General features: G+C 47.1%; 3 protein-coding genes across 4 annotated transcripts; 2 read left to right on the plus strand and 1 right to left on the minus strand.

Moving 5' to 3' along the window:
* Positions 1-581: 581 nt before the first annotated feature.
* Kcne2 (potassium voltage-gated channel subfamily E regulatory subunit 2) lies at positions 582-2,477 on the plus strand. Its single transcript, XM_090333686.1, has 2 exons — positions 582-1,004; positions 1,889-2,477. Exon 2 carries the CDS (start codon positions 1,912-1,914, stop codon positions 2,281-2,283), a length of 372 nt encoding a protein of 123 aa, XP_090189812.1. The 5' UTR covers positions 582-1,004; positions 1,889-1,911; the 3' UTR covers positions 2,284-2,477.
* A 5,599-nt stretch (positions 2,478-8,076) lies between these two features.
* Positions 8,077-16,505, plus strand: Smim11 (small integral membrane protein 11). 2 transcript variants are annotated; one of them, XM_090333689.1, is made up of 4 exons: positions 8,077-8,184; positions 11,388-11,494; positions 14,698-14,864; positions 16,306-16,505. In XM_090333689.1, exons 2-3 carry the CDS (start codon positions 11,483-11,485, stop codon positions 14,860-14,862), a joined length of 177 nt encoding a protein of 58 aa, XP_090189815.1. In that variant the 5' UTR covers positions 8,077-8,184; positions 11,388-11,482; the 3' UTR covers positions 14,863-14,864; positions 16,306-16,505. The 2 variants fall into 2 exon arrangements, with proteins under 2 accessions (XP_090189815.1, XP_090189821.1); XM_090333695.1 differs by lacking the exon at positions 8,077-8,184 and adding an exon at positions 8,323-8,423.
* A 4,387-nt stretch (positions 16,506-20,892) lies between these two features.
* On the minus strand, positions 20,893-21,894 carry C1H21orf140 (chromosome 1 C21orf140 homolog). Its single transcript, XM_090349109.1, has one exon. The coding sequence runs from the start codon at positions 21,827-21,829 to the stop codon at positions 21,074-21,076; it is 756 nt and encodes a 251-aa protein (XP_090205235.1). The 5' UTR covers positions 21,830-21,894; the 3' UTR covers positions 20,893-21,073.
* Between the last annotated feature and the right edge of the window lie 14 nt (positions 21,895-21,908).

The following is a 21,908-nucleotide window of genomic DNA, read 5'->3' on the forward strand; positions in this document are numbered from 1 at the left end:
GGAAGAGGTATCTGGCATGTGGTGACTTTGGATAAGTGAGAGTCTTCATGAAGCCCCACTGCCCCCATCCCAAGGTCTCCACCATGACAGAAATGCAGCTTTGCTAAAGAGTTAGTTTAGCTCTTTGTACATCTTTAGACACTTGGTTGGACTTGGTTCTAACTCCTCGATTTAGTACTGCTTGTGTCTCATTTCTATTTTAGAAGGAGGCAATGGTCAAAATCACAATCACTAGGGAGAGAGAGAGAGAGAGAGAGAGAGAGAGAGAGAGAGAGAGAGAGAGAGAGAGAGAGAGAGAGAGAGAGAGAGAGAGAGAGAGAGAGAGAGAGAGAGAAAGGGAGGGAGGGAGGGAGGAAGAGGGAGGGAGGGAGGAAGAGGGAGGGAGGGAGGGAGGGAGGAAGAGGGAGGGAGGGAGGAAGAGGGAGGGAGGGAGGGAGGGAGGGAGGGGAAGAGATCAATAAAATGTAGCTTATAGAAAACCCTCAGAACAATAACACTTGCTCCTAGCCTTCTCAACCCACACCAGCCACCCCGAGATGGCTGTGCTCGTCTTACCTCCCTGGGGCCCACTTTCTTTCATAGTTCCTGCATGGAATAGCATTGTCTACTCTGGTGACCCTGCCAAGAAAATTAAGGAGGAATCTAGAGATTGGCATTGACTGTGCTGGCATCTCAGGGCTCCAAGAGAGAAACTTGTATCACTCTACTCAAAGTCAGATGCCATACATGCGTACCCTTCCCCCCCCCCCCTTCCCAATCAGGCATCAAGGTTAATTCCCAACTGCCAGTCAGTATTTAACTTTCCATGTTAAGATTAGATTAAACACTTGGGTTTGCAAAAGCTTAGGATTGCAGACTGCAGCTAGTAAAGGGCTTAGCTGGTTACAAGCTGAAGCTACAAGTCTGAAGACTTGCATACAATTCCGTGAACACCAGCAGACAGCGGACAGGAGAGAGACAGCTGGCTTTGCCGAGGAATCTCACAGTGCTCACACATTGTATAGGTGAGTTTTATTACAAGTATTTTAAGGAATTATGTCACAAAGTTTATCTATTTTTCTTTCCCAGAGGGGGGAAAAAACCTAAAAGACACTATGTTGTTGGTGGATAGCCGGGCAAATCTCCTTGGTTTGTCTCCTTCCATTCTTCTGTTTCATTTTGCTTGTTTCATTCTATCATTCCTCTCTGTGTTTTCCTCACTCATTGTTTTAATGCCTTTGAATACAAATTTTGAAAATGTCTATCTTGGAGGATTTATGAAAAAATGTGGAGTCTTTTTATATATGCAGTATAAAAGCAGAGGATTTTGCTGCCTTTTGTGGGCCCAAGTGGACGTGAAAACCAATCATTATTCTAGCAAAGGAAACTCTGGGGAGAAGTGAGGTGTCAGTGCCTCTTGCTTCTTGCCGCATCTCCACTCCCATAACTTATAAATGGGTCAACTGATTTTTGCTAAGTGCTATTGTGAAGTTATGGGTTGCTGTGGTTTTCGAGAACAAAAGCAATGCGAGATTACTGAGGAATATTTAAGCCTATGAGAAAAGCATCATGAACCAAAACAATGCATCTATCTGTAAGCATACCACTCCTTATCCACATTTTGATCTGTTTATTTCCTCTTTTTCCCACTTTCCCACGCATCTGTATACTTATTCACATACATGTGTGGGTCTAAATGCAGCTCTACGCCCTCCACTCAAGTTCCATTCGAAAGCACCTGTGGCTGCAGAAGAATACATAAAATGTAGAGGATCCATTCCAAGACTCACAACCTGTGCATTCAGTCCATCGCAAGGCAGGTTAAGAAAGCCATCAGTCATGTTATCGCTCTTGTTCTGTCCCGCTCTCTGAAGGGATCTTAACCTTGCCATCTGTCTTACCCCTTCAGTCCTCGTAGCGGGCGGAGGAGACATGTCTCCGACCTCCAACCTCACCCGCACCCTGGAAGATGCCTTCAGAAAGATCTTCATCACCTACATGGACAGCTGGCGCCACAACACGACGGCAGAGCAGGCGGCGCTGCAGGCGAGGGTGGATGCGGAGAACTTCTACTATGTGGTCCTCTACCTCATGGTGATGATTGGAATGTTCTCGTTCATCGTCGTGGCCATCCTGGTGAGCACGGTGAAGTCCAAGCGGCGGGAGCACTCCCAGGACCCCTACCACCAGTACATTGTGGACGACTGGACGGAGAAATACAAAAGTCAGATCCTGCATCTCGAAAACGCCAAGGCCACCATCCATGAGAACTCGGGGGCAGCAGGCTTCTCACTGTCTCCGTAATGGGGGGGGCACCTGTCACATCCATCTACACGTGGAAAGACACCCACCCGTGCTGCCGGGCAAATCCGAAGGAGCGTGGCTCAGAAGAAAGGGGGCCTGACTTTGTCGATTCACGATTGTCCTTGTAATTTGGGGTCTGGCCAGCTGAGACCTATGACATTTCCTTCTCACCCGTGGCTGGCTGGAGGGATGTTTTGTGCAATGTAAATGGCATTTAAATGGATGTCAGTAGGGAAAATAAAGGCAAACTTTGATGTCGAGGACCCGAGACAGTGGCAGTGGGAACAGAAAGAAAAGATTTACAAATCATTGAACCTTCTTGCTCATAAAATATCAGTGTTGGAGGTGACAAATTCGATCTATGAACACTGAGATGTGATATTCAGAAGGTGTGTTTCTCACTGAATTGGTACAGGAGTCCTTGCTCATTAATTTATGAGTGCAGAGTCTGAAGGGATGAATGAATGAATGATGAAGCAACTTTACACTTACTGTCTTCCTGGCATGTAACTTATTTGGAATTCTGAAGCCAGAAAGAGCAAATATACACAGCGTGGAAGATAGCTGTTTTAGAACCCCCAGTGTAGGACAAGAGTATCTGTAAACTAGCATTGAACGTTTTATAGAAAACGGACAGTTCAAAGTTCTCAGTGTTCTGGGCCCTGGTAGCTCATGACTGTAATCCCAGCTAATCAAGAATTGGAGATCTGAGAATCACTGATAGAAGCCAGTCTTGGCAGAAAAGTTCGTGAGACTCTTATCTCCAATTAACCATGAAAAAGCCAGAAATGGAGCTGTGTTTCAAGGAGTAGGGTACTAGCCTTTCACATACACACATACTCTCACAATTCCTGGTGCTTGCCTCAAATGCTCAAGATCATAAATTCAAGTCCCAGCTCCATCACACACCCAACATTCTCAGTATTTAAGGGGAAAAATACCAAAGCTATGACATTGCTTTGTAAACAATGTATTTTGTTTTGTTCTATTTCCAATCACTTAAATTATATGTAAAAGGTCTAAATCCGTTAAGTATCTAGATTTCAAATGTCAGGTGAAAAGCCAGACTTTGCTTAACAATTTGCACTATGGAGGAGACCAATTGGCTAAAGAATATAATATATATTTTTAGTTTGTTAGGAGGAACACGTTCAAGCAATCTATTGTACAGCATGGCGACCGTAGTAACAATATTTTGTATTCGTGTGCGTGTGTGTGTGTGTGTGTGTGTGTGTGCGCGTGTGTATGTGCACCATGTACTGGGGCTTAGTCAGTGCCTCTCATTCTAGCTCAGCTTTCTAGCTCATGGTTGGTGCTTGAGCCATGCCTCCAGTTCTGGTTTTTAGCTAGCTAATTGGGGATAAGAGTCTCGAGGATTTGTCTACCCTGGCTGACTTCAAGCTAAGAAGCTTTTAGCCTCCTGGGAAGGTTGGATTATAGGCATGAGCTACCAGTTCTCAAATAGGCATTGTGTTCTTGAAAAACACTAAGAGAGGGGACAGGAGTTTGGCTAGTGGTAGAGTGCTTGCCTAGTATCACGAAGACCCGGGTTCGATTCCTCAGTACCACATACATAGAAAAAGCTGAAAGTGGTTCTGAGGCTCAAGTGGCAGAGTGCTAGCCTTGAGAAAAGTTCAAGGACAGTGCTCAGGCCCTGAGTGCAAGCCCCTTGGTTAGCAAAAAATAATAATAATAAAGAAAGAAAAAAGAAAAACACTAAGAGAGTGAATATTAAGTGTTCTTACCACAAAAAGATAACTGTGTGACTTAGTGTATATCTTCATTAGCTAGAGTTAGTCATTGCGTAATATGCATTTACTCAAAACCATCCTCTTATACATGATGACCACACACAACCTTATCTGGCACTTAAAATAACAAAATGAATGACTTTGCACCGTGGAGTGGGTGATACCATGGAATGTCAAAGGCACCTTGGAGGTTATTCTGTTCCAGCCTGAGCACTTTGTTTAGAGATAAACTGCTGTGCAGTGAGATGGGATGATTGTGAGTTCAGCTAGGCAGCTTGCACGGGCTTGGGCTAGCTCCGTGGCCCCTGGGAATGTGGAGGGGGATGTGATCTCTTGTGTTGGGATCTCACATGGGACAGAGGGAGTCGCATTCCTAACAGAAAGATCAGGACAGAGGAGAACTCAGCACCAAGTGGACAGAGCCTGGCAGGACGGATGACCGCCCTCCTGTCCTTTCCTGGACCAAGTGCTCCCTCTCAGAGCACAGAGGGATGGAAAAGGATTTTGGAATCTGTAGTTTCTTGCTTCATGTCCTTCTCTTTCACTAGCCAAGACACAGCAGCAACAACAATAAAAGTACAAACACAACTTCGAAAAGAGGAGCTCGTCAAGACATACTGGGACAGCGGGGCCCGGTAGTCTCAGCTGTGTGGCGGCATAGGTCGGAGGATCGGAGGATCGGGAGACTGAGACAGCCGCTGGCAAAACACAAGACCCATCTGAACAATGCAAATAAAGCAGAAGGGCTGGAGATGTGGCTCAAGAAGTAAGCAGTTGCCCTGCAGCACTTACAGGGATCCTCAACCAATCAACATTCTGCTTTCTGTTACTATAACAAACATCTGGACTGGGTACTTCATTAGGAGGGGTTTTTTTTTTGTTTGGTTTGCTTTGTCCATCATGGGGCTTGAACTGTGGGCCTGGGTGTTGTCCTTGAGCTCTTTAGCTGAAGGCTAGCGCTCTACCACTTTGAGCCACAGTGCCACTTGCGGTTTTCTGGTGGTTGAGTTAGAGTCTCATAGACTTTCATTGAACTGCAATCCTCAGATCTCAGCCTCCTGAGCAGCTAGGATTACAGGCGTGAGCCACTGGCGCCCTGCAAGAGGGTTATTTTGACTCATGGCTCTGAAGTCTCAAAGCCTGGCGCTGGCATCTATCTGTGAGGCGTCTTGGTGAGCCTCTGGGGGCAATTTCACCACGCAGGTGTGCAGGAGAGGCAAGCCTCCTCACTGGGCAGCTAACTGAGTCCCACGAAAAGAGGAGGTCATTCTCACAGGAGGGTGTTGTCCCTTCTGTGAGGCGAATCCCTATGACCCAAATACCTCCTCACTGCCCCTCTATGTCTCAACACTGTTCAATTGAGGACCAAGACTCAGTGTGAATTTGGGTGGCAGCAAAACAGACTCAAACCATAGCACCAACTACAAGGTTCTTTTCTTTAAAGTTATGGAATAGGATACATTCAAAGCATGTGTTTCCTGTAACAAACTTGTGCTTAGACTACCAGAAGCCTTAAGTATTGTATTAGGGAACACTGTTCGTATCTCAAGAGTAGTAGTTGTGGCTGGAGAGACCTTCTCCTCACACCAGAGTCCTAGAAGTGTTTTTGCACACGCATCTCCATTCCACACAGCCCAGAGTCACACTTGTGTTAGAGATCCCAGGTCTCAGGTCTAGATCCACAGCCTCGTCATAAAATCCTTCTTTTTGACTAAATTCCCTTCAGGCTCTTCTGAGCCCTCTTCTTGACTTGGCTGGAAACTTGATCTATAAATACAGAGACTCTTGGTATGAATAATTTCCATACACTAAGAGACTTGAACAAACACTGGCGCTTTGTTTCTAACCGTTCGAGGCTGGGTCCTTGTGGAGACGAGCCCTCTTAGAGTGCCTGCCTGAGGACACACCAGTGCTGTCAGACAAACTGGATCGTTCCAGTCTAAACCTGGTGACAGGAGACACACTTCCTGCTCCCCTCTCAGGGCAATGTAGGAATCTTGCGATTAAAAATCCCGTCTCCCTTTGAAGTCTCAATCTTCTACCATTCAGAAAGGTCTCCTTGTGCTGTCGCTTTGAAATGTACACATTAAAACTCTCCCTGCTGGGTGAGCACTTGGCTCAGACTTACACCAAGGCCTCCTAGCCTAGATAAGATAAATTTATTTCTTCTCCTGATCGCAGTTAGAAGAAATCACATGGACCAGTGACCTCTTGCTTTCCACATCCCTGACGCCACCTGAGCACTAAGGAGTGAAGCCAAGTTTATCCTGGGCTGTCCTCTCTACTGCCACATCCTGTCTCCTGTCTCCTCGAAGGTCCAGCTTTGTTGATCTTTCATCCAGGGAGACAAGTGGAAGGGGAAATAATTCTAAGCTTCCCCAATTAAGTATATTTTAATATCATCATTAAAAATATGGGTGTTATTACTCAAAATATATGAAATATGAAAATAAATGGTTCTCACTCAACTTCAACTCTTCAACAGTTACCCTTTCCCTTTGGGAGAATGAGAGAAAGACCAAAACTTTGGAATCATGTTGAGTGTTAGTTATATCTACCTGCGCTGGGGTCCTCAGCCTTTCCCCCAGGGACGCTTGCAACTCTGTCCTGCCCTGCCGTGGCCACCTGGTCTCCTCCCACCTGCTCCCTCTGCCCCCCTGGTCTCCTCACACCTGGCTTCCCACCCCTTTTCTAGCTACATGGTGGCACTAGTCGCTGTCTCTCTGTCCCCTTTCCCTCTCTCGGGCAACACAGCCCCCCTAATAAACTCCTTTATTCTCCTCCTGGCCTGCTTCTGCATGACCCTGCAGGATAGTTTGCTAACACTGAGTATACAGTCGGTGAAAACATGACCCCAAGTTTCTCCACCCAAATGGGGCTTTTCTAATGAAAATGCCAATTCAAACAATCTGCGGTTAGTTTTCTCTACGCCATTTGCTGAGTGTTTTCTTCTGCTTAGTCTACTGGCAGTCTTGATTGAGTACAACTTCCTAAAGTTCAGCTCAGAAGCTATTTAAAGCTATTTAAATCACTACCATAGTGGCTGACCTCATCAGTTCTAGCCCCCTTAACCCAGAGTGGAGCCCATGTCTGGTGTTTGTGTTGTGCCAAGATTGTCCCATGTTCTGGGAATGACTCCTCTCCTCCCCCCTTGCTCAGGGCCCATGTACTAGGCATCAAAATCACATGTTCCCAGAACTAGCCCGGACTTGAACCCCAGGTGGCAACAGCCCAATGCTCAGTGATTTGACACCTGAGCTCTGACCAATCCTGAAGCGACCAGTGGTTCGAAGTTACCAAACAGCCAATCAGGTGATTGTAACTATGGAATTCCCCTAAAACTTGTTTGTATAAAAGGTGTGTAAAATCTTTGTTAGGGGCCTCTTAGCGTTGTCGGCTACGAGTACACCCAGGCCGGAGTTCGAACAGGTAATAGACGAACTTTGCCTCTTGGCTTTGACCTCTGGTGGTTCTTTCGGGGTCCTAGGAATTCGGGTACAACATTTGCTGCTATAAAATCCTGGACGGAGGGGCTGGGAGTTTGGCCTAGTGGTAGAATGCTTGCCTAACATGCACGAAGACCCAGGTTCGATTCCTCAGTACCACATGCATAGAAAAATGTGGTAGGGATCCAGCCTTGAAAAAGCCCAAGGACAATGCTCAGGCCCTGAGCTCAAGTCCCAAGACGGACAAAAAAGAAAAACCCTGGGCGACTAAATCTCCTCGTGTCCCCATTTCCTTATGTGTTCAGTGATTCTAATCACAGTATGTCTTTTATGAAATTTTATATTAAACAGAAGAACATAGAACAAAGGTCCTTCTGTTACTTTCTTGGGGAGTGGTGAACGTCCTGCCCTCCATTGATCTTTTCCTCTGTTCTCCTTTTCAGTACTTCAGCTGCAGAGAACAGCCAGGAAACATCCGGGCACTTCAGAAAAGCACCCCCGCACTCCTCCACATCCTCCGGATGCGCTAGGAAGCTGCAGGGACCCACTGCGCCTGCGCACGATGCGGCATGCGTCAGTGCGCCGGCGCGAGCCGCGGTGGTGCATTTCGGGACTTGTAGTTTTCCCAGCATGATGGGTTGGGCCTTAGGGTAGCAGTGTGGGTGGCGGAGGGCCTGGTCCTGGAGGCTCTGCAGCCGGGAGTGGTGAGTGGGTGACGTCGGGGTTGGCTGGCTGGCACCTGATCGGAAGCCGCCACGCTGTTTGGGGGGCGCTGGGGAGCGGGCGATCGTCCCGGGTGGCGGGGGGCCGGGGGCCGGGGCGGCTGCCGGGGCCGCGCAGGCCCTGGGTCGGTGGGGCCCGAGGGGGTCGTCCAGGAAGATCGGGGCCCCTGCACACCCCCTCGAAACAAAGGCAGCCCGCACCAGAAAAATCCGATTTCTAGGTAAAGAAAACAGCCATGTCTGCGGTTGTACCCAAGCCGTTTGCTTGGCTGGGCTGGGGCTAGGGCGGATTTGAATTTTTCCCGCAGCTCCTGCGTTGTCCCTGGAAATTGTCTCTGATGTGGGTGGGTTTTGCAGCCCACCCCTTAGATACCAACGGCCTCCTGGTTCTAATTAGGCGGATCTCTAGTGTCAGAGCTTACTGATGTGTGATCAAGAGCTTTCTTGATTCTTTTCAGGATCCCTGGGGTGGGATGAGGTGGGGGGCATAACATGAAGAAGTTGGAACATGTCATTTTAGGGAGGGGAGAAGCTGTAATTCAATGAGCTCAGTGGTGAGGACTGGACAGAGCTGATCAGGGTGATTTGCTTTCTTCCCTCCACAATAATCCACCCCTCTCACTACTGTCACAGATGGAGAGACTGTTGTTTTATCAGCTAGATAGGTAGAAAACGGAAGCAACTGCCAGTGTATTTATTTAACTAAAAAAAAAAAAATATATATATATATATATATATATATACACATATATGTCCCTGAGCTTCTTTTGCTCAAGGCTAGTGCTCTACCTCTTGAGCCACAGCATCACTTCTGGCTTTTTTTCTATTTATGTGGCACTGAGGAATCGAACCCGGGGCTTCATGCATATGAGGTAAACATTCTGCCACTAAGCCACCTTCCCAGCCCTATTTTATTTTATTTTTTAAAAATATTTATTTATTTATTTATTTGTTTATTGCCAGCCCTGGGCTTGGGCTCAGGGTCTAAGCACTGTCATTGGATTTTCTCAAGGTTAGAGCTCTACCACTTGAGCCTCAGCACCACTTTCCGGCTTTTTTCTATGTATGTGGTACCCAGGAATTGAACCCGGGTCTTTGTGCATGCTAGGCAAGCACTCTACCACTAGGCCAAACTCCCAGCCCTCCCAACCCTATTTTAAATCTTTTAACGATCTTAGAATATTATCATTTATCCATCCACCTGGCAAGAAAACAGGTTCATACTAACTACTAATCAAATCTATATGAGCGTATTTTTGCTGCCAGGTTCTGTGGTATCAGAAAGAACGGTGAGTTGTAAATTCTAAGGTTGAGGGCTCATTCTCCGGGGATTCTGATTTTACAAGTATTAGCACTTCCATATTTTGCACACATTTTCTTAGAGGGCACAGCTTCTTCCAGCTCATCTACTGCCCTTGGCGCTACCAGGAATAGAGTCCGGGTCTCCAGAGCTCCTCTTTGTCCTCATTGTTCTTCATTTCATACCTTGCCATGCAGTGGCTGGATTGTGCCCTGGGTGTCATTGGCTTAATCAAATTCAGCTTGGTTTACCCCTTAATGGGAGGAGGGATGTTTATCGCAAGAGCAGTGGTTGACATTGGACTTAGTACTTTCTATGTGCTGAACAGTGATTTGTGCCTGCCAGCTTCTGAAGGAAATCTTTCAGCTGTCTCCTCCAGGGTCACATCACTGTACCTGTAACATGTTTGCAGGACCAGTACATGTTTTTTTTATTTCCACTGATAAACTTTTGAGACCTATTATTTTCCACTTGACCTTGGAAATCAGTATTTGATCTTCATCAGCACAAAAGTATGGAATTTTGCTTCAGGAAATTTGTGGGAAACATCAGACTCACCTACTGTATTATAAAAATTGCACATAACGCAAATCCAGCATTATAAAAATAAAATTTAACAGAACTTAAAACATTTTTTCACTGTCCAGTGTAGCTAATCCATACAATTATTAGTTACTGAACTTATTTATAGCAACAGATTACAACACCTGTAGAATGTACTTCCCAGGACTGGTCAGAATCTGTCATTGCTTACAACAAGTGGGCTGTTCGTGTACACATGAAGGTAATGGGTGTCTGCATTCACCACTGTCACATTTAATCAGGGCAGAACTTTAAAGTCCTGTCCTTGGCTTATCTGACTTTGGAAAAGGCATGAGGAATACTGGGTTATCTTGTGCCATTTGCTAGCTGAGTTTTCAAGATACTATAACCTTCAGTAGATGAGACTTGAACTTTAGATACTCTTGTTTTTCAATATCCTCCAGAAAGTTTATCTAAAGGAAGTGTAAAGTTCTGTGAGATTTTTCTGCTTTTTCTTAGCTGTAGGTTCACTGAAGGATTTTTAAGGGCAAAACTCGAGTCCTGCAATCTCGAGAGCACTGAGGTTAAGGCTGCAGAAACTTTGTTTCCTCTTCTCTAAAGTGGAGATAATAAATAGTAAATGGTCTGATAGGGAGATCATATAGACTATATGGATTCATTCCTCTAAGCCCTTTAGCAATGCCTGGTATAACAGAGTTCATTATAACTATTGCCCTTGGGTTTCAGAAAAAGGAGGGACCTTACCGGCTTTTCTTCGCTTACAGATGCACCCAGGCCCTAGAAGAAAGTCCCTCGCCAGCATGTGGAAGTTGTTCACCTAGAACTAACTCTTGAGATGTGTGTCATGTTCTAAGAATAGTGACAAGTGAGGCCTCAGAGCAGGCCCTGTGCTTGGACAGTCCCTGCCTTGTCTGCTCCAGCCTTGCCAGCCACCAAGTCTCCTGTACTCTGAAGAGGGAATTTTAGGGTCTAGATTGCTTTCTTAGGGCATGTTATTTCCTTGTCATCTATTCCCTTCCCTCCAGGAAAAAAAAAATTAAAGCCAAGATGAGCTCTGTGGGAGACTTTAAAACAGAAAGATATTCATACCCAAACCAGCTGGTGACTGGGCAGCAGGTGGAGGAGGGGGGGCGAATCTTAGGGCCACATTCCTCAGGAGCAGCCCCTGGGCTGGGGCCGTGGAGAGGGCCCAGGGGGTACTTTCTGCCCAGCAAGAGCCAGGCCAGTGTCCACCATTACCCAAGCACCGCCCTTACCAGGCTTTAGTTGCCCTGCTCAGATTATTAACCCTAAAGTAGTCTTCTCGGAAACCTCCAATTGATACTCTTCTCTTCCACACCAGATCCGAACTTCCAGCTCCGGGACTGGCCTTTCCGCTCCTGCTCATGCCCCTGTCTTGGAGAGACTGATGAGCGGTGAACTTACAGTTGGCCCACAATGAACTGGAAGGTGAGATTCGTTTTAAACATTTCTAGCTTGGGTTTCCCTTTCCTCCTTGTAGTTTCCTGACATCCCTGTGATACTTTAGATAGAAGTGACAGGGGTTACTTAGCTCATGTGGGTAAAGATTCCAGTCCTGGCTCACTTGGAGACTTCCTTGTACACTGCACCCTGTGGTGTGGGTGCCAGCTGGCACGGTGGGGAACCAAGATGGAGCCACCTGCTCCCTCGGGAGCCAGAAAACCGAAAAAGAAGAGATCAGAACCCAGGCATGTCTCCAGTGACCAGCGCCCTTCCCCAAGGCCTCACTTTCTGAAAGTCCTCAGTACCTCTTAATAGCACCAGCCAGGGGAGCAAGCCTTTAATATAGGGCGTTACCCACCGTCAAGTCGTAGCATCTGATTGCACACATCATACCTGTTATTGAGAATAACAGCTCTTTATAAGTAGACTGATTAAAAAGGGAAAAGAAGCCGGCAGTGGTGGCTCGTGCCTGTAATCCTAGCTACTCCAGAGGCTGAGAGCTGAAGATTGTGGTTCAAAGCCAACCTGGGCAGGAGAGCCCATGAGACTTTTATCTCCATGTAGCTACCAGAAAGCTGCAAGTAGAACTGGAGCTTAAGTGTCAGAGTACTAGCCTTGAGCAAAAACGCTGTCCTTTTCTTCCCTGAAAGTCCAGTTCATAAAAGTTTAGCAGGGGTTCTTAGCACACAGTGGAAGCCTAGAAACTTGGAGGGAGCAGGAGGGCCCCCACAAAAGTACTCAAAGGTCCTTTGGGATCCTTGAACTCCACTGTAATCATTCTGCCTTCTTCTTGGTCCTGAAATGCTGCCCCTTTCCTCCTCTTCTCCATGCTATAAAAAGAAAGTCAATACCGAAAGCACTTGCCTGTGTCTGTTGGCTGAGATTTCCTTTCCGGTGAGCTTTCCAGCTCCTCATTGAGATAACACAAGCGTCAAGGCTGTTTCAGCTTTAGACCAAAGAAAGCCATAGGCTCTGGGGTTTCATCCATGGAAATTAGGAGAGTAGTTTGTCACAGTGTGACTCAGACATCAACCAGACTAGAATACCTAGGCAGAACAGGTGTGTGCAGCAACATTATATTATATTTGTCCCTGGAATGTGAACCTTTAAGAATGTGGAAAGGGAAGAGGCTTATTGGGCTAGGAGGGTGGGCAGGGAGGGAGGGCCTATTGGAAGAGACACGAGGCAGCCAAATCAGAGCAAGTTGCTCCTGAAACCAGGGACTTTTTTTCTTTTTCTTTTTCTTTTTGGTGTCAGTACTGGGCTTTGAACTCAGGGCCTCACACTCGCACCCCTCATTTGGCTTTTTTGCTCAAGGCTGATACACTACCACTTGAGCCATACCTCTACTTCCTGCTTTTTGCTGGTCCGAGATAGGACTCACAAGGACTTTTCTGCCTGGGCTGGCTTTGATGTTCAGATCTCTCCCTCCTGGCAAGCTAGGATTCCAGGCATGCGCCACTAGCACCCAGCTTCTAGGTAACTTCTGGTCATGCTCTGCCACTGCTGTCAGGCTCATTTTTCACAGTGCCTGGTTTTCCACAGGTATCTCAATATGGAGTTAAAGGAAAACAATCTGAATAGTTGGATTGCCTGTGGCATTTATTACATAATAGCTATACCACGTAGCAGTCTTCCTCGGATAGCTATGCTAAAAGTTAACTGATTTCTGAGGTATTAAGTCCAGCTTTCTTTTGTAAATTCAGGAGCAGATTTGCACGATTTCAGGGGAAGCGGGAGCAGGTGAGGGGAGCATGTGTGTACCAGCAGGTTCTGTGGTGATGGGGACTCAGCTGCAGCACCATCCAGCTGCCACAGACCCTTCCTTGCCCATTCCCAACCTTTCTGAACTTCTTCGTCTGAATCATTTGCCAGGGAGACACCTACATATGGCTGTCAGTGATAGGACGTTCCCTGGACCTCCACATAAAATCCTTGTCTAAACCTTGAGCACAGAAAACTCAAACAACACTATAGGAACGTGTGGACACGTGGTTCACCAATCCCTTTTCCTTCATCAGGAATAGAACCATCCAGGGGTTAGCTTCCAGTTTGGGAATGGATTGTCATGGAATGACCCATGAGACATGGGTGGGATTGTCAACCTCCATAAGCTTTATTTCCTTGTCTTTTGTATGTTTGCTTATTTGTGGTGGTACTGGGACTTGAACTCAGGTCCGTACTCTCTCACTTGTCTTTTTCTACTCAACGCTGGTGCTTTGCCGCTTGATCTGTACCTCAATTTGTACCTTTTTGATTGGAGATAGGGTCTCATGGATTTATCTATCCAGGGTGCTTCAAACTAAGCTCCTCAAATCCCAGCCGCCTGAGTAGCTGGGATTGTAGGCGTCAGGCACTGGTTACTTTCTTGTCTGAAAAAATGAAGGGGTAGACCAGATAATCTTTAAAATCCTGCTTCCATGTCAGCAGGCATGATCTTCCCAGCGCCGTTCACTAACGAGCTTCAAATCAACCTTAAGTAAACTATCAGAGGTGTTCGAAGGCACTCCTTGTAGTAGAAACGGATTTTAGTGATTTGTAAGTGGTGTTTTAGCAGTTTTAACTTAATAATTGCACGGTGTGTAAGTTCTTGTCCTTTAAAATAATAATTACAAAATCTACTTTTTACTTTATTTGGGAATGGATTTTAATCACGTAATTATTCAATGGTATCTACCGTGTTGATGAGCCTAATCAAGTATTTGCTCTTTGATGCTTCTATAGACCTCTGTAATAAAACCTACTAATGCAGAGAGCTTTATTCCCTCGTTAGTGCTGGTGTGAAGCCTTTGGAAACGAGGGGCAGTGGTAGCGCAGGGTATCTAGAAGGAAACTGGCCCAGTCTTACTTTCCTTTGCCAGCAAAGAGACAGGTGTTTGGGCTGGTGAGGCGCTGAGCTGGTCACCCGGTCAGCGAGTGGCAAGCAGCGTGTTCACCAGGTCTGGGCAGCTCAGCTCCTCTGGAACAGGGGTCTGGAGTCTGCACCTCGTACAGCCAGGCTTAATTATGTCTGGGGTTGATGGCTATTCCCCTCTGGCAAGTCGGGACCAAGGGGACAGAGCTGTTGGTGACATGGCAGGGAACTTAGAGCTTGTGGAGGTGTAACTCCAGCACCTCACCTCTGGCTTGTGAAAGAAACTGCGCTGTCTCATGGATGGAACACTGGAATGCTTTCTTTCTTCCTTAAGGTCCTTGAACACGTGCCTCTGCTGCTGTATATCTTGGCGGCGAAAACATTGATTCTCTGCCTGGCATTTGCAGGAGTAAAAATGTACCAGAGGAAAAGATTGGAAGCCAAACAGCAGAAAGTAGAAGCTGAAAAGAAGAAGCCATCAGAGAAGAAAGACAACTGAAGGTACTTGGGCTGTGTCCATGGGATGTGAGGTCACATCGTTCACCGAAAACTCCAAGACCTCTAGGTCTGAAGGGAGAAGGGCCGAGGGGACAGGGACAGTTGCCTGAGCAGGAATGCAGTGCTGCTCTGGTGAGGGCCTGGCCCACAGGACCTCCACAGAGAGCCGACATGCTAAGATCATCAGCTACCATGCCTAAATGTGCCTGTGTGCGTGGAAAAGGGGAGCCAGGGCCCTGCAGGGCATTTGAAACCCCAAGACTAAGGGACTCTGTTACCAGATAAATTACCTCCAAAGACTGGCATGGCAAAGAATTCCTTCCCAGTCCATCCGTAATCTAACTTTAGCTACCCCGCCCTGCCCACTTTGCATGCTCCTGCAGGCTACTCCTGGACCATGATACCTTGCTGGAGCCGGTTCGCCCACAGCATCCACAGGAGGGCCTAGACGTTGCTAAGCTCCAGAAGCTGTAGTCGAGGCCACAGCCTCCCAAGAGAGTGGGCCTTATACAAGGTTACAGCTGAGCACTGTTCCCTTGAAAACCCATGGGAGGGTTCTTATACAGCAGCAGGTTACCATGGAAACCAGGGGGGTTGGTGGCTCAAGCCCTGCCCATCTGAGATGCTATGTTTCCCTCCACTCCAGAGTCCTGGAGCTTAGAGGCAGGTGTATGCGTAACAGTAGCATCCATGATGGGTTTGTGCCGTCCACCCTTCTGCAGAGCATGGTGAACGTAGAAGTCGGAACTGAGTCAGGTGAAACACGCAAAACCCTCACCTGGTCCTGGCTGCACTGCACCCTGCACGTCCCGCCTCCTCCCTGCCCCCTCACCACCACCCCCCTGGTCCTCTGCAGCTGCAGGCTTTTGCCAGGTAGAAGTGATTCTTAGAGAATCTTGCATTTAAAAAGCTTAAATAACAGAAACTGCATTGTAGCCAGACCCAGAAATACAGAAAGTTCTGGATGTCATTGCTGATGGCCACACGCAAAATGTTCTGTCGACTGAAGTTGGGTGGAGGTGGAGGGTGCACGGAGAAAGTAAGAGTGGTGAGGGAAGCGAATCGTAACAAGCGTCAATTGGATTTATATTTCAGACAGTCATCATAAGGGCTTTAAGCTGAAACAAGGAGGAGAAATGCAATCTGAGATCATAAATGCCCCCTTCTCCCTGCACCTGTCACTAGAGCCAGTGCCATTAGGTGGCTGTGTTTGGAACTGACTCTAGGAGCTCACCTGCCTCCTGGCCTTGTCAGAGACAGGGCCTTACAAAGAATGCATGGCAGCTACAAGAATTGTGATGCCCCAGATTCATTAATAGATCAGTTCTAGTTGTTTCTGTTTGTTAGTGCTAAACACTCAGACATCCCATTAATTGAACAAGTAAAGCCTTGGCTGTGACGTCACCAAACCTTCCCCCCTCACCCCTTTGATCTCTCTTTCTAGGTTTTGCTATTTGAATGGCACCTTGAGTGAATTCCAGCTGTGAAGAAAGAGAAGAAAGAAATTACTGAATGCTGTGAGAGAATAAAATCCCAAACGCATACATTTAACTTAAAATGATGTGAATTTTTATATAGTTTTTTAAAAAAAAATCAAGTATTTTGTTTCTTGAAATAAAAGCAGCCTCTGGTCTTTTGAATACATTTAGAGTCTCTCTCTCTCTCTCTCTCTCTCTCTCTCTCTCTCTCTCTCTCTCTCTCTCTCTCTCTCACACACACACACACACACACACACACACACACACACACACACTTTGTTGTGGGAGAGTTTTGCATGCCTGGGGAAACAGGTTTGGAATCCATTTGCACAGACAGAGGCCTGGACACATAAGTTTCTCGCTGTGTGTGATGAGATCCCTGAGGTCCAGCAGCCCCACCCCCGCTGTTCCCCACAGCCTTACTCTGATGCAGTTTGTTCCCATCCTGCCTGCCACTCCTGCTGTGAAGGAGGCTGCGTGCTCCCTGCTGGCTGGCCCAGGACCGCTGGCCCCATGCTAGCCTGGAAAGGAGTTAGGAACAGATTCCTTTTGTCACAGCTCTGCAAAGGGACTCCTGTTAAAGCTCATTTGACTCCTTCAAGCTGGGCTTGAGTCATTCGTTGGCCACTGGAGTCATCCTTAGGAGGCTTAAAGAATTCTGTGCCTCTAAACTGGCATGAACAGAGGAACTGAGGTATAAAGCCTTGGGCTCGAAGGACTTCCAGGTGGGGCCCACAGCTGACCTCTTGCCTCTGGCAGAGCTCCTTTATCGCCTGGCAGGATAGCTGCCCCCAGGGCCCTGGCTCCACTTCCTTCCCACTCAGCAGGGCTAGGGCACCACCTGTTTCCAACATGCATGATCCAGACCCCGGGTGGCCTTTTGTTCACACACAACCACAGAGATGGGGCATCGGCTATTGATATAGAAGCCTGCCTAACCAGTAGATTGTCATGTTTATTTCAATACAGTTGCTTTTTAAAATTGGGTATTTAAGGCCTAGAATGTCTATCTTCTTGGGCAGGTTAGTAGTTTAGAATAAGAATTAAAAGCCATGGATTTTGTGTGACCTGTTTGGGGGTTTTCTGCTATGTTGCCTATGCACTTTTACACCACTAGGGGGTGGCGGTTAACAGCTCACTGGAGTTGGTATCCTTTCAGGTGTACATTTGGGTTTTAAATGGTTGTATGTGATGGCTGGAAAGCAGACAGGCTTGTACAGTCCAGCCAGGGCTCCCATCAGGACGGTGGCTCTCCAGTGGCTCTGGAGCATAGCAGGAGGCAGTCAGTCATCCTGGAGCAGAGGAAAGCTTTCACCAAAAGCCCCATTTTCTCCCCATAGCACCAGCCAGGGCCTCCATGCAGGCTCCTGGCTAATCTTACTGCATATATGCCTGACAGAGCTACTTCCTTGAAGCTTGCAATGCATTAGTAACAGAGGGAAGAAAGGCTGTTGGCAGTCTTTCTTCAAGAAGAAATAAGAAAGCCAAACAGCAGACCTGAGAACTCATCCTCTCCAGTGCCACCCGTGAAGTGGAAAACCCAGGTGATGACAGGACATCGACAGAGATGGTCTCAGGAAGAAGAGGTGAAACTGAGGTGGGCATGATCTCGCCAGAGATGAAGAGGATTGTGGTTCAAAGCCAACCAAAACAAAAGGTTAATGAAATCCCATCTCAGCAATCAGGCCAGCTGTACAGTCTTGAGAGCAAGAAGGACGGGCGAGCATTACTGTATTCAGAGACTGGATCATGAAATAGGCACTGCAACATCAGTGATACTATGGAGACAGAAGCCAGGCCAGGGTGGGCCCAGTTTGTGTCAATGCAGTGCGTGTGTGTGTGTGTGTACGCATGCGCGTGCACGCATGCTGACGTATCCCTCTTCCCTGCCTCAGCTCCAGGCCCCCACCTCTTTCACAAGCTCTTCCCCCAGCCCCCAGTAACAGGGACCTAAACATCTCCCATCACAGAGCAGCGGCCCCATCTCAGGACTGTGGCTGCCTTGGGGACCCAGGATTATATTTTGAGGACCCCAGCCCCAATGCACCCCTCCACGCCTACAGAAGGCCTGCAGTGTTCCATGAGGGTTTCTCGCTGGGATGATTGGGATTCTGTCTCCTGTCACTAGCTGTGTGCTGGTCTTGGTAAGCTGTCATCCAGCCTTACCTTTGTAAATTGAGCCTAAAGTCCTCTGTCCAGTGTGCTGCTTGTCTGAACCAGATGAGGTCAGGATGTGAAAAAGCAGCTGGTATGTCAAAAGTAAAAGCATGCATACCTGTAGCAAGTGGGCAGCTTGGCCCCACGGGTTGGCCAGGTATGGCTGTAACCTCGAGCTGGGATTGAGACAACAGGTAGCAGGCTCCATTTGCTTCTTTCCTATCTGAGTTGGCCTGTGAGCAGCTCTGTTTTCTGATGTGTCACTCTGTTCTGGAGGAAGGAAGAATAGCCAACACCATGAAGTTTATTCTCAAAGACTTGTCTACAGCGGTGAGACTCAGCCCTGCGTTGCCATGTGTTGACATCAGCTACTAATGCACTAGACTCGACTACTCCCAGAGAGATTCTGGGCTGCGCTCGTCCGTCTCCTGTCCAACCCCACCAGAAGAAATCACGGTTCACTCTCTAATCTGTTGCTGATGAGCTTAAAAAGGAAAGCCAGAGTGCAAAATTTCCTTTGATCCATGCATCTTGCAAGTTCTGCACTTGCTTCCCAATGGTAGAAACTCTCCTCAAAGAGCAAAAAGAAAGGAAATGAGGTCAGCCATATTAAATCCAATTGGAGTCACGTTTTCTTGGAGCTCAGTCTCCAGAGCTTTGGTTTTCTGAGCACATACAGGTGCCAGACACAAGATAGAGGCTTGGTGTGTGTGACAATCCTAAAACCCTCAACTGATTTCACTAGAGCGAACTGAGCCTCAGGAAGTAAACTAACTTATCCACAGTCTCAGCTAATAATCAGCTGTAAACTTTGCAACTAGGTCCATTCAATTCCCTAGTTCCTGTGTACTTTTGGCTGCAAGTTCCCCTGCCTTGCATAAACCAATGCTTCTTAATTACGAATGCACTCTTATGTAACTAAATTGCATATTAAGGTTGGCACCTTAGATCTCTGTGATTACATGAAGCTTCTCTTTCTCCAGCTTGCATTTCTCATGGCTGAAAAGGATCTCAGAGGAATAGAACTCTAAACCCAGATTATTAAATTGGCTTGGTTTTCAAACAAAAAATATCTCCCACTGGTTTATTCTGTTCATTGGATAACCTAAAAACATTGCATTATTTTTCTCACAGGAACGTAAGATCCCTTCAAAAGGCTCCCTAACTCCCCCTCTGCGCCGTGACATACATTTTTCTTGTGACGTGCAGGTGGACGCGGTGACTGTGCCGGTGGAGGTCTGGCAAAGTCAGACATCATGTCCTTCCCCTGTGAATAAGAAAAGGCTGGGGTAGATCATTGAGAGAAGCATGGCGGCTTGGGAGCTTGGCTTTCGAACCCGACGGCCCTGGTGACATCTGCTCATCTGTGAGCTGGGAGGAATGGATGCCATGACGACTGAAAGTGCAGCTGCTCACTGCTCGGTTGTGTGATTAACAAATCAAATGTGACCTGTGGACTTCTGTACCGCAGTGGTAATTTCATAGTAGCAAGCTTACAGCACAGCAATTGTGAGGACCAGATGAGTTAACTGAGACCAGTGGCACACACACACACACACACACACACACACACACACACACACACAATAGGAAAGTAACCACCAGAATACCCACCTTGTAGCCACCTCTGACTGTTAGTGCTCATTGGGCCGGGAGTTTGGCCTAGTGGTAGAGTGCTTGCCTAGCGTTACACGAAGACCCAAGTTTGATTCCTCAGTACCACATACATAGAAAAAGCTGGAAGTGGTGCTGTGGCTCAAGTGATAGACCACTAGCTTTGAAAAAGCCCAAGGATAGTGCCCAGGCCCGAGAGTTCAAGCCTCAGGACTGGCAAAACAAAACAACAGGGCCGGGAGTTTGGCCTAGTGGTAGAGTGCTTGCCTAGCATGCACGAAGACCCGGTTCAATTGCTCAGTACCACATACATAGTAAAAAGCTGGAAGTGGTGCTGAGGCCCAAGTGGTAGAGCTCTAGCCTTGAGAAAGTCCAAGGACAGTGCTCAAGCCCAGGACTGGCAAAAAAATTACAGAAAACAACTACAACAAAAACACAACTGTTATTGCTTCTTACCCTAGAACACTGGGTACTTGTGTACTAAGTGTGAGGTGGGGGCAAAACCCACTTGTATCCTCACATCTCACACAATCGCAGGGCTTTGAAGAGACCCAGACATTTGAATACTGTTATTTGCTCTCTAGGAAACGAAATCCTAAAAAAATGTGAAATATAGGTGGGGAAAAAAGGTTATACAAATACACTGCACAGTAAGAGTTAGGTCATCAGGTGAATTGCCAGTTAAAAGTAACATTTTCATTAGCAAAACAAATGATTCATTAGCAGCAATAATTCTAATCGGCCTTAATCCTTGCATGGACATGACTTTAACGAGACGAGAGTTGAGACCCCTAATTTACCAACAAGCTTTTAATGAATCCTCCAGTAAACGCAGAACTTGGCTAATGTCCTTCAGAACCTATCGGCCCCGTCACATTCCTAAGGTCACTGCTGAAGTGTCTTTGCTGGCAGGCTGCAGAGTCAAGCCCAGCGGGATCGATGGTGATTGTTGGAAGGATTGTTCTAAGAAAATTTCCCCAGATAATAGTTTTCCCATCTCCGTACTTTGTTCGTCAGGGTTTTCCACTTGGTTAGGTTTATCCTTTCAATCCCTTTGCTAATTAAATCATTGAAAAGTATATATTGATAAGAATAGACGCTGTCAATAGACTGCAAACAAAACTCTTTCCTGTTGTTGATGATAAACCATTTCATAGAAGACCAGGCTGAGTCTAAGGGATTCAGGTAATTATAAGGGGAAGGCAGAATGAGAAGCTCGTGGCCGTAGGTCTGCGCCACCTGTGGACAGCACACAATGCTTGTCAAGTTAATGCCTGGGGGGACAGACGGCTGGGCCCCAGCTTTCTGGTCTGCCTTCGGCTTGGCTTCATCTTGCTGCCTTTTGCCTTTGACCACAATGGCGCACTTCCCATAGGCCTTTTTCACCACTTCGCAGAACTCAAAGAAAATGTTCTCCTCCTGTTTGACGCAGAGCTCATCTCTGAGGAAAATCCGGTACTTCCAGGGCACCCACCCCTGACTGCCTCCTCCATGCACAACACACCACGTCGGGGCCCGCATGAAGTACCCGTCACTGAAATCCTCCCCTGTTACGAGACTTTCCAGGATCTCAGTTTCCCCTAAATACACAGTCTTGAATCCTTCGTACTGGAGTGACCTCAGGGTTTTCAGATACTGGAGACATTGCTTCCTCTTAATGCTATCGAACTGATTTCTGACAATGATGTTTTTTAGAAGAGGGTTTGCAAAATGAAGCATGGTGTCTCCTCAAGTGTTTTGCCTGTCTCCATCAGGGGCAGCGTGACCAGGCAAATGACAGTGACTTCACAAAGGGCTT

This window comes from Megascapheus bottae, chromosome 1 (genome assembly GCF_031878675.1).
Source record: "Megascapheus bottae isolate mThoBot1 chromosome 1, mThoBot2.hap1, whole genome shotgun sequence".
NCBI lineage: Eukaryota > Metazoa > Chordata > Mammalia > Rodentia > Geomyidae > Megascapheus > Megascapheus bottae.